Genomic DNA, 14,562 nt, shown 5'->3' with positions numbered 1-14,562 from the left:
TATTTATTTGTTTGGTCTATAAATTGATTCCTTGTAACAATAGGGAAAGACATGATGTTTTATTGTGCTTAGGACATGCATTACATGGAAGTTCTTCCTTTTTAGTTAGATTAGGACATGCAGATGATACACTAACAATGAAATTACAGGTGTTTCAGCAAATGCATGTCAACTCTATTTTAGTCACTCGGAAAAGCAAAATGAACCTTTTCCATGAAAGTAGGTATGTTTATGATACACTCTTATATCCAACCCTGGAAGTTCATTTGTCCTATGCATGATGGTTTAACTGGTATCTACTTTGTACACTGGATCCTTGATGCTCAGTTTTGATTTGTCATTGAATTTTCTTGACGCTTAAACGGTGCCACTCGTTTGTTTAATTATTACTGCAGATTCAAATGCTATTCTAACAAGTGGGATTACGTACCTTCACTAAACCTGATGATCCCAACAGAGGCCGTAAACCTGATGAGAAATACTCCCTGATCACACACAAGGTATTAAAACAGGTTAGATCTGAAAGCATGAAACAGAACCGGGAATTTAAAAGCATGATATGTGTGAACTTCAAATGTGTGTTCATGAAAAGAATGAAATAGATATAGATATGATAATTAGGGGAAAGAAAAAGATGCGCTACCAAACATAGTAATCTGAATTGCAGCCTTTGATATGATGGAGTCTGAATTCAGTGTTACCTGTACCGTTGTCTTTGTGCGGATGTGCTCCTCTACCGGAGTTGCAGCCAAAACCTGAAATCCACACGGAGGAAGAATAGAACAGAGCAACAAAAATTCCAGGAGATCTCTAGAGGAAAAATATTTTCAGGTACCCTTTATATGTTTGCACCATTAATCGCCCAGCCATGCTTCAAGAGATTCTCTGATATGGGACTTCCCTTTCCAGGAGATTTTCTGATCACAGTTTGGTACGAGATCTGTAGATTTCAAGAGTTTACCTTTCATGTAATTTTATTTCCTTTATGATGCCCTCGAATTATGGGCGGTGATGGTGATGGAATGTAATCTCTATATTTCTTGACTGTATGGTGCAGTGACGGTGGACAACATTTATTTCCTTTCATGTAATTTTATTTCCTTTGCCTGAAACTGGTTCTTGTTGCCTGATTGTTGTTGCATGATGACCGTCCTGTAATGGTGGGCAACATTTATGGCGCGCTGATGCATTGCTTGATGGTGTGGTGGGAGGGCAAAAATGTCTTATTGAAAATATGGTTGACGAAACCTCCTAACGGAGGAAACAGAACATGTTCGTCCTTTTTATATAGTAGAGATAGAGATTTCAGCATGAAAACGGCGAGCCGCTGAGTACAGGGATTGTGCAAGAGGTACAAAAGGAGGGGAAAAAGAACAAGCACGCTACAACGCACGCACATCATGGGGCATCAGCCTGCAGCTGTAACAGCCACACATCTATAGAGTGTCGCGAGAAGCGACGGGGTAGACGGTGGAGCCAGAGCTCACAGTGCTCAACTAGCATAACGATCAGGCCACGAGTATGCAGCCGGACGCCATCGAAAACCATACGATTTCTGCTCTTCCAAATGATCCAGAGCATCAGAAGTACCAGCGAGTTTCGAACGAGGGGAGCGTGAGCCTGGAGCGGGCCGGCGATCGCTGCACAGACTTCCTCTAGGTCGTGCGCCAGAGCAGCCGCGGGGGCTCCGACAGCAGCGAACAGCGGCGACAGGCGCGTACACCTGGAGAAGAGGTGGAGCAGGTCTTCGTCTTCATTACAGAACTATGAAATCTTTATTTAATGGTTTATTATTTTCTTGCTACAGAAATCCTTGTTCCAGGAGCTTCAGAGGCAGCTTTCTTCCAGGTTCGATGAAGCCTCACAGGTGCTGAAGAATGCGCCACACATGCTTTTGGATGCAATAGTTGACTCAACCTTCAAATTTAATGACCAAGCTCTACTCCCATCTGAGGTACTTCACTTCAATAAACTAGCTTTTTTTAGAAATTCAGTAAACTAGTCCTTCCATTGCAATTTCTCAGCTAGAAATTCTAACAGTGACCAGTTTGCAGAGCAACTTTGCACCAGTTGATGAGATCGGTGAATCCATAGAGATACTCCAGATTGAAGGAGAAATACCTACAGATTTTCCAGAGGGTGTATACATTAGGAACGGTATGACCTAAATCTTTTCTGATTGCTCAAGTAAGGAAGAGTATTAACCAGTGAGCTAAATGTCAGATAATGAATTGCAACAGGTTCCAATCCCCTCTTTGGCGCCCTCCATTCCACTGTCTCGGTCTTTGGAGAGTCCAATGAGATATGGGTCGAGGGAGAGGGCATGCTCCATGCCCTCTACTTCACCAAGAACTATTCAGAATCTTGGTCAGTCTCCTATGTAAATCGGTATGTTGAATCTCCAACGTTGAAGATCGAACGAGACCGCAAGAAACCATGCTTCCTCCCAGCCGCCCAGGGCGACTCTGCAGCCGTCATAGCAGCCTACATTCTCAACTACGTAACTAACAGTTTGTACACCCACATTATATATGATGATCCTCAGAATCTCTAACTTGAACTGAGTGAACATGAAATGCAGCTGAGGTTTGGCAAGGTGAACAAGAGCATAAGCAACACAAATGTGTTTGAACATCGGGGCCGGGTATACGCCATCACTGAGAGCCATCAGCCCGTTGAAATCTGCATACAAAATCTTGAGACAAGCAATACTTGGGACATCCAAGAGGAATGGGATCGGCCCTGCACATCTCACCCGAAGGTATGCAGCAATTCAAGCATGTATTGGCCACTAGAACAGAAGTACTGTAGAAGGTACAACTATTTTAGCCAGGCAGTAACTTGATCCTGCAACTTATGAAGTATAACATACTGATACATCTGCCAGAGGAAAAAATTATTTAACAACACGTGTCATACAAACTAATTCAAGCACCAAGAAGATCAACATAATTTTTCAGTTACAAGTGTGTGTTTGCATATTTTATTCCAGATATGTTTGCTAAAAAATTAAATGAACACTAGAGCCGGCATGAAATGGGATGCAGTACATGTGACAGCTTACCCCCAATGTGTTCTGGATACAGGAGGAAAAACAGCCACACGTGGAATTTATCATCTTGATTGCATTTACTTCCACCTACATGTCAACCATTTCTATGGTTTAATATATTTATTATTTACATAAATTGCACACACATATGAAAAAATCAAGAAATAAAATCACTTTTCAATATACTTCCTCTGTTCCAAATTAATTGGCGCAGAATTGTCGAGATACACATAGTTGCATGTATCTAGATGCTTTTTAGTATGTATATATAATTGTATATACATGATATGTGAATCTAGAAAAATCTGCGCCAATTAATTTGAAATGGAGGGAGTATTAGTTTAAAGAATCTCTGATATCATGCATCTGATCAATTGAATCAAAAACAATTGTTTCCATAATGTGGCTATATGGACCACCATCATGACACGATGGCAATAAGGTCCCCTTTAATGAGATATAAGATTTCTTATGCAATCATGCATTCTGCATGATGGGCCATCACTGAAAATATTTATTTAACTTCAAAGAAAGTATGTATATGTGCATCTCTTATCCCAACCCAGTAAATAAAATTTGAAAAATAAAGGTAGTCTATTTTACACAACCATATACGTTGCAGGTAATAATGAGTAACTGCGACCAAAACACACGCCACTTTGGATCTGCTCCATGTTTCTAAATAGATGCACAACATGCTATGCTTGTTCAACCATATGGTTGCTTTAATGCACTTTATCCAAATGGTTGTTTTTTTTTCGATAAAGGATGCTTTATTACTTTAAGAAGCAATTACAACCAGCCTCTGCATAACCAGGATGCACACAGCCGTTTTGTTGTCTCAAGTCCAAAAGGATAAATAGTAAAAACTAGGCGAGATACATATCAGAACGATAAATCATATAACGCCTAAGGTGTAGGTGGGGCATCTATCCGTAGATTATGCTGCCACCCATGCAGGGAAAAAGTATCCCTCGCCGTAGCCTCCAACCGTGTACAGACCTTCGTAAATAGGTCTCGGTTCTCCACTCTCTGAAGAGGTAACCATGAACGGAGAATACTTGTACATCTGTAGATGACCTGCAACAAAGAGCAATTTTTGTCATTAAAGATCTTGTCATTTCTACATAGCCAAAGCGCCCAGATAACTGCTAGCGCCCCCACCCTAAGAAGCATCTTAAGCCTTGAATCTATACCATGAAGCCAATTGCCAAAGACATTGGCGACACTAGTCGGAGGATACAGGGTAGATGCTACTTGGATGACTGACCATATAGATCTCGCGAACTGGCACTGGAAGAATAAGTGTTTGATTGTTTCGTCCTGATGACAAAAAACACACCGTGTACTTCCATGCCAATTCCGCTTAACAAGATTGTCTTTGGTGAGAATAACCCCACGACGAAGATACCATCCAAATATTTTAATTTTTAATGGTATCTTCATCTTCCAAATCTTTTTATTGCTATCAACTGGTAAATCAGAAAGAAGGATCGCATTGTAGAAAGATTTTACGGAAAAAGTACCATCTACATGAAGGTTCCATCTAAATTCGTCTGGTTCAGGCGATAAATGAATATCTCCGAGCCGTTGAATTAGGGTATTCCATGCCACAAGTCTTTGTCCAAGTAAAACCCGTCTGAACGTCACATTCGGAGGTGAGGTAGCCATTACATTAGCAATGGTATCACCTTGTCGACGAGCAATCCTATACAGAGCAGGATACTGTTCACTTAAGGGTGCATTGTCTAGCCAAGCATCTTCCCAGAACCGTATTTGTGCTCCATTCCTGATTGAGAAAGTACCATGGCGAAAGAAAACATTTTTTGTCGCCATAAGACCAGCCCAGAAGTGAGAATCCCCAGGTTTCCAAACCACTTGGGAGAGTGTCTTCGAACCGATATACTTTCTCCGAAGAATAGTTTGCCAAGTCCCATCCTCAGTAAGTAGCTTAAACAGCCATTTACCCAGTAGAGCTGAATTCTTGACCTCCAGGTCATGAACTCCAAGCCCTCCTTGATCTTTGGGACTACAAACTATACTCCACTGAACCAGTCGATATTTCTTTTTCTCTCTGTCCCCTTGCCAAAAGAATCTGGATCGATAGTAATCGAGTTTATGCAGAATTCCTTTCGGTAGGATGAAGAATGATAACATATACAGTACCATATTTGTGAGTACCGAATTAATGAGTACCAATCTTCCTCCCAGGGACAACAATTTACCTTTCCAACTACTAAGGCGTTTTTGTAATCTTTCTTCCACTAATTTCCATTCCGCGATTGTAAGTCTCCGATAATGAATCGGAATACCCAAATAACGAATAGGAAATTGGCCTTGCCCGCACCCAAACAACTCAGTATACAGAGCCGTATCGTTTTGGGCATCACCGAAACAGAACAATTCGCTTTTATGGAAATTGATTTTCAATCCTGACAACTGCTCAAAAGCTGCCAAAATTAATTTCAGATTTTGAGCTTTTTGAAGATCATGATCCATAAACAGAATTGTATCGTCGGCATATTGAAGTATAGATAAACCACCATCAACCAGATGTGGAATCACTCCTTCAATCTGGCCATCAGCCTTGGCCCGCTCTATGAGTATAGCCAGCATATCCGCTACAATGTTAAACAACATCGGTGATAACGGATCCCCTTGGCGTAACCCTTTTCGTGTTTGGAAATAGTGGCCGGTGTCATCATTAACCCGGATTGCCACACTACCTCCATACACAAAATCATTTATTAGAGCGCGCCACTCTGGAGAAAAACCTTTCATCCTGAGTGTCTGCTGTAGGAAAGACCACTTGACTTTATCATACGCCTTTTCAAAATCTAGTTTTAAAATAACCCCATTTAATTTCTTAGAATGCATCTCATGTACCGTCTCATGCAAGACCGCCACTCCATCAAGGATATTCCTTCCTTGCATAAAGGCTGTCTGTGATGGCTGGACAACATGATCCGCAACCGTATTAAGTCTAATGGTGGCCACTTTCGTGAAAATCTTGAAACTTACATTTAAGAGGCAAATAGGTCTATATTGTTGAATCCTTTCTGCCTCATTAACTTTCGGTAACAAGATTACTTCACCAAAATTTAGACGAAATAATTCTAGTTGTCCAATGTGTGAGTCCTTGAACAAATCCAGAAGGTCCGATTTAATCGTATCCCAGAAAGTTTGATAAAACTCCGCTGGAAAACCATCAGGACCCGGTGCTTTGTTGCATTCCATTTGGAAAATTGCCTTCTGAACCTCTTCCTCAGTATAAGGTGCGGTTAGTAGACCATTTTCTTCCATAGAAACTTGGGGTATATCGTCTGTTAAGTCCTCATTAAGAGAGAAGGTGCTTTCCTCCGGAGGACCAAACAGACCTTTATAATAATTAGTAATATAAGATTTGAGTTGCTCATGGCCTTCAATCAACCCTTCATCTTGAATAAGAGAGTGAATACGTTTTTTCCGATGTCTCCCATTGGCTAAGCCATGGAAATATCGCGTATTTGAATCTCCTTCCAATATGAATTGAGCTTTGGAACGTTGATACCATTTGAGTTCCTCCTCGCGAAGAAGACTCGCCATCTGCGCATTTGATTGATTTTTAAGTTCAATCTCTTGCGTAGACAACGGTCTAACCTCCGCAACAGCCTCAAGCTCATCAATTACATTTGATAAGCGAGCCTTCTCTTTTTTAAGGATACCAGCCGTATGGGCAGCCCAACCAGAGAGATGTTTGCGCATTGTCCGCATCTTATTATTCCATCTCAAAATTGGAGTGCTGCCCCCGACCGGTCTCTCCCAAACCTTCTTAACCATATCATGAAATCCCTCTCGATGTAGCCAGCCAAGTTCAAATTTGAACGGCCGTTTACAAACAGGACGGGGATTCCCAGTAGTTAGGAGGATGGGAGCATGGTCAGACAGTTTTTCAATACGTTCTAGTGCACGGACTGACACCATAGGGTATTTATTTTCCCATTCGGTGTCCATCAACACGCGATCTAGTTTCTCGTATGTGGATTCAGGCAAGCTGTTGGCCCAAGTAAACTATCGACCGGACATAAACACCTCTCTTAAATCAAGGCTATCAATGACAGCGTTGAACAAGAAAGGCCAATGTCCATCGAAACGGCCTTTACTTTTCTCATGAGAAAATCTCAACAAATTAAAATCGCCTCCGATTAAAATCGGATAAGGATTATCTTTTGTAAGATTTACCAACTCACGTAAAAAGTCAGCCTTAAAAGCATCCTAGGCGGCACCATATACAGCAACCAGACTCCACGTGAAACCGTCTGCTTTATTCTGGATGTCGAGCTTAATGTGATACTCTCCATCAGAACTAGCTAAGACAGTCATGGTGTCTATACGGACGCCAAGTAAAATTCCACCGGACCTACCACGAGGCGGGCGAGAAAACCACTGAAAGTTAATCCCGCCTGACAGTCGGTCGAGAAAACTTTGTGTGAAATTTCGCCTACCCGTCTCCGATATAGCAATGAAATCTAAATCATAATCTCTACAACCATCGGCTATGTGGGAATGCTTAGCCAAGTCACCAAGACCTCTGCTATTCCGAAACATGCCATTCATCGAGAAACTATTTTAGATTTAGTATTCTTGCTATATCTACGAGATTTCTTTCCAGCCGACGATCGAGAACCACGTTCAGAAGCTTGTAGATCAGAACTAAGCTCCACGTGTTCTAAATCGACTTCTGAAATATTACCAATAATAGCCGAGAGAAGCTGACCATCTAGGATGTCATCCTCTTCCTCATCGTCTACTACTGTTGTTTCATGCCCAGTGGAGACATTCGGAACAACCGTTAGACGGTCAAGCTCCGTCTGTCTCAACACATTGGCCGAAACTGAAATCTCATCAGACCGACTACCCATATTAACCCCTATGCTACTCAAATTTGAAGAAATACGAGTATCTGAAAAAGATACAAACGACTTGGACGGTTGTTTAGTACCTGCCGTGTGGAGGTTCTTCTCAGCCTTACGCCACATGGCTCTCTGCATGACGTCCTCATCCGTCGCCCTCGCCCCATCCGCCGCAAGAGCGTACCTCCCACTCCGCCTCACCGTCGGCTGAACAACGGGAGGAGGGACCGTGGGTGGCGGCTGCTGCAGGGTGGAGACCGGCGATGGAGAAGTCGAGGGCGGTGGAGACCTAGCCGGTGAAGGAGAAGAGGTCATCGATACAGGGGTAGAAGGTGATGTAGCCCCCTGTATCACAGCAGCCCCAGGCGAGTCCCCCATCGCGGGGGAGAAAGGTGTCGAAGAAGAAGCACCCTCCGTCCCATCACGCGAAGCGACCTCCGAAGTCGGCAGCACCTCCTCCAGCACCATGACACTCCGGCGCCGCTGAGCATGAGGAGACGCGTACAGCTCTCCCACTGCACCGTGCAGCTGCGAATCGACCTCCGAAGTCGGCTGCTGCGACGAAGGTGGCGACATGGCCAGCTGCTGCATAGCTGGCCGGTGCATCGGCCCCATTGCCAGCAGGCCCGTGGTCAGCTGCAGCGACGCTGGGGTCACCACTGTCGGCTGCTGTATGGCCAACCGGTCAGGCGGGGGCGACGCAGTCTGTTCAGGCTGCGCAGCCGGCTCCTCCACGGCCAGTGCCTGCCCACGTGGAGGCTCCGCAGGCAGCTGCAGGGGCAGCGTAGTCGGCGACGAAGCCCCGGCAGCCCTTCCAGCCGTGCCGAAGACGAGTTGGCGACGGTGGCGGCTTGAGGGCGAGCGGCGGCGGCGAAGATGTCCCTGGAACGATACGAGAACCGGTCGACCGCCCGTGATCGTATGCTGTTGTCGTGAGGAACGCAGCGAGGCGCCTTCTGCACAGACATCACGGCCCGACCGAACCAGGCCCATCTACCTTGCGGCCCTCCAGAGGAGGCCTCCAGTGTCGCGTCCGCTGGTTTGAATCGCGGCTCAAGACCCGCCGCGATCACCCCGGGAGACGCAGGAGGCCGCGCAACCCCGGCCATCTCCACGGACGAGGAGACCCCAACGACGACTTGCGCGAAGGATCGCCGCAGCCCTGCACTCTGGGATGGCGTAGATGCGGGTGACGACGATGGTTCGACGGTGGCGGCTTGAGGTCGAGTGGTGGCGGCGAAGATGTCTCTGGAACGATACGAGAACTGGTCGATCACCCGTGATCGTATGCTGTTGTCGTGAGGGACGCAACGAGGCGCCTTCTGCACAGCCATCACGGCCCGACCGAACCAGGCCCATCTACCTTGCGGCCCACTAGAGGAGTCCTCCAGTGTCGCGTCCGCTGGTTTGAAACGCGGCTCGAGACCTGCCGCGATCAACGGCCGCACCGCCGGTACCTCGGCCGGCACCGAAGACGAAGCTGTCGGCGTCGCCTCCACCACCACGCGACTCGGCGTCGGAGACGCCCCAAGCACCACGGAGGTAGCAGACCCCGACGAAGGATCCAAAGGCGCGATCGCCGCCGGCCGGCGTGCAGAAGCTGCAGCGAGGAAGTCCCCAAAAACAGGCGCCGGCGTGACTCGACGACGCGGAAGCGGGCCTCTCCAGGGCTTCATCCGCGGCATCCGGGAAAGCCGCAGGCCTACCAGCGACGAGGACGCCGCCCTCATCACAGACCTCTTGACCTTCTCCCCCGGCGGCGGCGACGCAGATCTTGCTAGCTCCGACGACCTGCACGATGAAAAACGTACCTCTGGCGATGCAGACTGATACGTCTCCGACGTATCGATAATTTCTTATGTTCCATGCCACATTATTGATGTTATCTACATGTTTTATGCACACTTTATGTCATATTCGTGCATTTTCTGGAACTACCCTATTAACAAGATGCCGAAGTGCCAGTTGCTGTTTTCTGCTGTTTTTGGTTTCAGAAATCCTAGTAACGAAATATTCTCGGAATCGGACGAAATCAACGCCCAAGTTCCTATTTTCACCGGAAGCATCCAGAACACCCGGGAAGGACCAGAGGGGGGGCACTGGGCCCCCAGACCATAGGCCGGCGCGGCCCAGGCCCTGGCCGCGCCGCCCTATGGTGTCGTCGCCCCTTCGACCCTCCTGCGCCGCCTCTTCGCCTATATAAAGCCCCTGGATCGAAAACCCTGATACGTACGACGAAAAACACGGAAACCTTCCAGAGCCGCCGCCATCGCGAGGCCAAGATCTGGGGGACAGGAGTCTCTGTTCCGGCACGCTGCCGGAGCGGGGAAGTGCCCCCGGAAGGCTTCTCCATCGACACCGCTGCCATCTCCATCATCATCTTCATCACCGCTGCTGCTCCCATGAGGAGGGAGTAGTTCTCCATCGAGGCTCGGGGCTGTACCGGTAGCTATGTGGTTCATCTCTCTCCTATGTACCTCAATACAATAATCTCATGAGCTGCTTTACATGATTGAGATTCATATGAGTTTGTATCACAATTTATCTATGTGCTACTCTAGCAAAGTTATTAAAGTAGTTCTATTCCTCCTGCACGTGTGTAAAAGTGACAGTGTGTGCACCGTGTTAGTACTTGGTTTATGCTATGATCATGATCTCCTGTAGATTATGAAGTTAACTATTGCTATGATAATATTGATGTGATCTATTCCTCCTACATATGCATGAAGGTGACAGTGTGCATGCTATGTTAGTACTTGGTTTAGTTGTATTGATCTATCTTACACTATAAGGTTACTTAAATATGAACAAATTGTGGAGCTTGTTAACTCCGGCATTGAGGGTTCGTGTAATCCTACGCAATGCGTTCATCATCCAACAAAAGTGTAGAGTATGCATTTATCTATTCTGTTATGTGATCAATGTTGAGAGTGTCCACTAGTGAAAGTGTAATCCCTAGGCCTTGTTCCTAAATACTGCGTTACTACTGCTTGTTTACTGTTTTACTGCGTTACTACTGCTGCAATACTACCACCATCAACTACACGCCAGCAAGCTATTTTCTGGCACCGTTGCTACTGCTCATATATATTCATACCACCTGTATTTCACTATCTCTTCGCCGAACTAGTGCACCTATTAGGTGTGTTGGGGACACAAGAGACTTCTTGCTTTGTGGTTGCAGGGTTGCATGAGAGGGATATCTTTGACCTCTTCCTCCCTGAGTTCGATAAACCTTGGGTGATCCACTTAAGGGAAAACTTGCTGCTGTTCTACAAACCTCTGCTCTTGGAGGCCCAACACTGTCTTCAGGAAAGGAGGGGGAACGTAGACATCACAGACCTTGACCATTTCCTGGACTCAGACGTCGGATATCCGATCTTTGTCCAGAAGTCATCTCTCACCTCCTCTTATTCCGGCGACCGCCTGATCTGCTGCACGATAGGATCTAGCCCTAGCACCGACCACGCCGCCTCCTCCGCCGTTTCCCGCGTCTCCTCGTCAGAATCCTCGTCCTCCGCAAGGCAGAAGAAGCTGGACCCGACGGTTGACCGCGCCGGCGAGGGAGGAGCCGATGCGCCGACGGCACGCGCAGGATCCGACCGAGCCACCCCATCGCAAGCCGCCATCGAAACCGGCCGGCCCGCAGTTGCCGCGTAGTGCCGCAGATCGCCTCGTGGTCTCTGTTAGATCGGCAAGTCGCAGCAGACGGCGGCGGGCACGTTCGCGCGGCAGCCGGCGGGTGTAGGTTGGCAGCCTGGCGTGCAGGATCGTGGCGGCCGGCGGCGTGCGGGAGACTCGCGCGTGTTGGATCGTGGCGGCCGGCGGCGTGCGGGAGACTCGCGCGGCGTGCGGGAGACTTTTGCGCCTCACGGCTATTTCAGCCAGAGAGATCTCCAGATCTACCTTAATCTGACGACGGCCGCGCGTATGTATCATCCAAATGGTTGTAGGTAGCACCTGGGTCTGGGGAGCTTGTCATATTTGGTTCAGATGCAAAGAGGCCTTTCCTAGTTGTTGGGGTTGTCTCAGGTAACTCATTCTACTTCTTTAAATTTTCATACCATCTTACAGTGCCATTGTTGAAACCAAATTAAACCAAGTTTTATTTCACTGCAGATGATGGAACCAAACTAAAACATAAAGTTGACCTCAAGCTGGACAGACCTACACTTTGTCATGACATAGGAGTTACTTTAAAGTATGTGAATTTAAAGATATCGCTCTCTCCTCAAAATTTAGTGACTTCAGTGCATACTATTTATTAAATTTTAATTGTTGATGGGTGATACTAGCATAATATTACACTAGTATATTATAGTAAATTTTGAAAGAAACACTTTCAAAAAAATCACAGATACTGCTCTAATGGTGTAGGTACAACATAATCATGGATTTACCACTTACGGCTGACATCGGTAGAGTCACTACAGGTGGTCAGTAAGTATTTCAATACTTAACCTGTTAAATAAGCAGCTGGCATTATTTGCAAAATAAAAATATGGTACCCCTTCCATAGGCTGATTGAATTTGAAAAGAAAGGTTATGCAAGAATTGGGGTTATGCCTCGCTATGGTGACGCGGAATCAGTTATGTGGTTCGATGTTGAACCATGCTGCATGTTTCATCTTATCAATTGCTTCGAAGATGGCGATGAGGTATATAGTATTCTCCGAGTTGTTAATTTTTTTCATACACATGCAATTGTATTGAATTTGATTTTAAAAAAATACCTACTTTATAGTCACCAAAAATTTGATCCTTTCCTGGTAACTTAGGTTGTTGTGCAGGGACTCCGCTCAGCTGACTCCATCATACCAGGGCCAAGATTAAACAAACACAGCATAATTCCTGAAAGGCCCGAACTTAAAAGAGATGGCAAGACCATGAAACAAGGAATAGATGAGAATTTTTTCTCTCGCTTGTATGAATGGAGACTAAACCTGGAAAGAAAGACAGTTTCGGGGGAATATTTAACTGGAATAGATTGGTCCTTGGAATTCCCAATGATCAACAACTACTACACAGGCGTCCATCATAGCTATGCCTATGCACAAATAGTGGATTCTTTAAGATCAGGAGGCGCAAGTAAAAGAGGTATGGCTAAAACGCATTTTTATAATACTAATAGCATGAAAATTGAGTGCATTTTTTTTTTGTCTTTACACTGTTATGCATCACGATTTGACTGATTCTTGTATTGTATCTGGCAGTACTTCCTAAGTATGGAGGTTTTGCAAAACTATGTCTTGAAGAAAGAGAAAATGTAACAGAGGTATGTATACTTGCCCTGTGCATCAGTTCAAAATGTAACAGAGGTATTTAATAAAGACTTCATTGCTAAAATTCGAATTATAAAGCAGAGGTCGGCCGAAAATCTAATAAAGATGGAGATTCATAAACTTGATGAAGATCAGTTTTGCTCTGGAGCATCATTTGTTCCAACAGTTGGTGGCCCATATGAAGATGATGGGTGGATAATTTCTTTTGTACATAATGAACGAACTAATACATCACAGGCAAGCTTTCTTTCCAACATAGTGTAAATAATTCCCATTTAAAAGGAAAGTAAGCCTAATATTGAATCCTTGTGCCCTATGTTGTAGGTGCACATTATTGACACCCAAGAATTTGAAGGTGCTCCTGTTGCCAAAATAACGCTGCCGCGAAGAGTACCCTATGGCTTCCATGGAACTTTTGTCCATAGCAATATGACCGGGCACGTGAATACTGGACCAGCAAAAACTTGACAGCTTAAAGTTATACATTGAATTGGGTGTTGATAAACAGAACCTTTTTTTTTTTTGCCTTGAATGGTCATTGTACTGTATTAGGTGAACTATTCATACATTTCTCCTATGCAAGTAAACTTGCAACTACCTCAGCTTTGTAACTTGTACATCTGTCTCTAGAAGCGCGAGGAAGCTGTGTGTGATTAACATGAGCATATGGCTGAAGATCTAGCTCTCTCAGTTTTAATTAACACCTAGCTGTTTTTTGTTTAGGCAACAGTCAGCTTCTTGTACCATCAGAAAGAGATGTGTAATTTCTCAGCTTCCCCCCAAACCTCCTCGAAATAGGCTTTCGCCGCACTATATGAATATAGCAACCACACGGTACAACTGCTGGCTATGGCGTCGATCTGCAGGCGGCAGGCAGCGGCGGTGAGGATTGGGTCCAATCTAGGTCTGTTGGGCCGGGGCGGGCGTCGATCTGCATGTCGTGGCTCTGCCTCCTCGGCAGTGAGGCGTTCGTGGGCATCTCTCACGTCATGAGGAAACCTGGGGCAGCAGCCCCGGGAATGGTGGTGGTGGTCATCTTCTTCGTCGGAGGTGGTCGGCCAAGCTGGTAGTCCTGTGTGGGAGATCATGGGATCTCACACATGTCTCCGGCAATGGTGATCTAGTCCGGGGTGTCATGGCGGCCGGTGAAAACTGAGCCTCGACCTCGGTCTTGGCGGATGATGGCGGCGTCGGTCGACGTCGTTACCTTGTCGAAGGCATCATCTTTACCCGTCTTGGCACTACACTCGACGAGTTGGGGATGCGCGGCTGCCGGTGAAAACCGTGCTCCAACCTCGGTTGGCGAACGATGGCGACGTATCGCGCCGCTACCTTC

The 14,562-nt window shown here is 46.0% G+C and overlaps 2 protein-coding genes across 2 annotated transcripts; one reads left to right on the top strand and one right to left on the bottom strand.

Moving 5' to 3' along the window:
- Nucleotides 1-2,245: 2,245 nt before the first annotated feature.
- LOC127300647 (uncharacterized) lies at nt 2,246-9,762 on the bottom strand. Its single transcript, XM_051330795.2, has 2 exons — nt 8,034-9,762; nt 2,246-4,132 (listed from the first exon to the last, which is right to left on the bottom strand). The coding sequence occupies exons 1-2, from the start codon at nt 8,935-8,937 to the stop codon at nt 3,993-3,995; spliced, it is 1,044 nt and encodes a 347-aa protein (XP_051186755.1). The 5' UTR covers nt 8,938-9,762; the 3' UTR covers nt 2,246-3,992.
- Nucleotides 9,763-11,415: 1,653 nt separating this feature from the next.
- LOC127303758 (carotenoid 9,10(9',10')-cleavage dioxygenase-like) lies at nt 11,416-14,296 on the top strand. Its single transcript, XM_051334461.2, has 9 exons — nt 11,416-11,976; nt 12,064-12,145; nt 12,322-12,384; nt 12,464-12,602; nt 12,723-13,041; nt 13,158-13,219; nt 13,308-13,463; nt 13,551-13,616; nt 14,093-14,296. Exons 3-9 carry the CDS (start codon nt 12,335-12,337, stop codon nt 14,294-14,296), a joined length of 996 nt encoding a protein of 331 aa, XP_051190421.1. The 5' UTR covers nt 11,416-11,976; nt 12,064-12,145; nt 12,322-12,334.
- The last annotated feature ends 266 nt before the right edge of the window (nt 14,297-14,562 follow it).

Source organism: Lolium perenne, chromosome 5 (assembly GCF_019359855.2).
Source record: "Lolium perenne isolate Kyuss_39 chromosome 5, Kyuss_2.0, whole genome shotgun sequence".
Taxonomy (NCBI): domain Eukaryota; kingdom Viridiplantae; phylum Streptophyta; class Magnoliopsida; order Poales; family Poaceae; genus Lolium; species Lolium perenne.
This window is presented reverse-complemented; position numbering and strand designations above follow the sequence as displayed.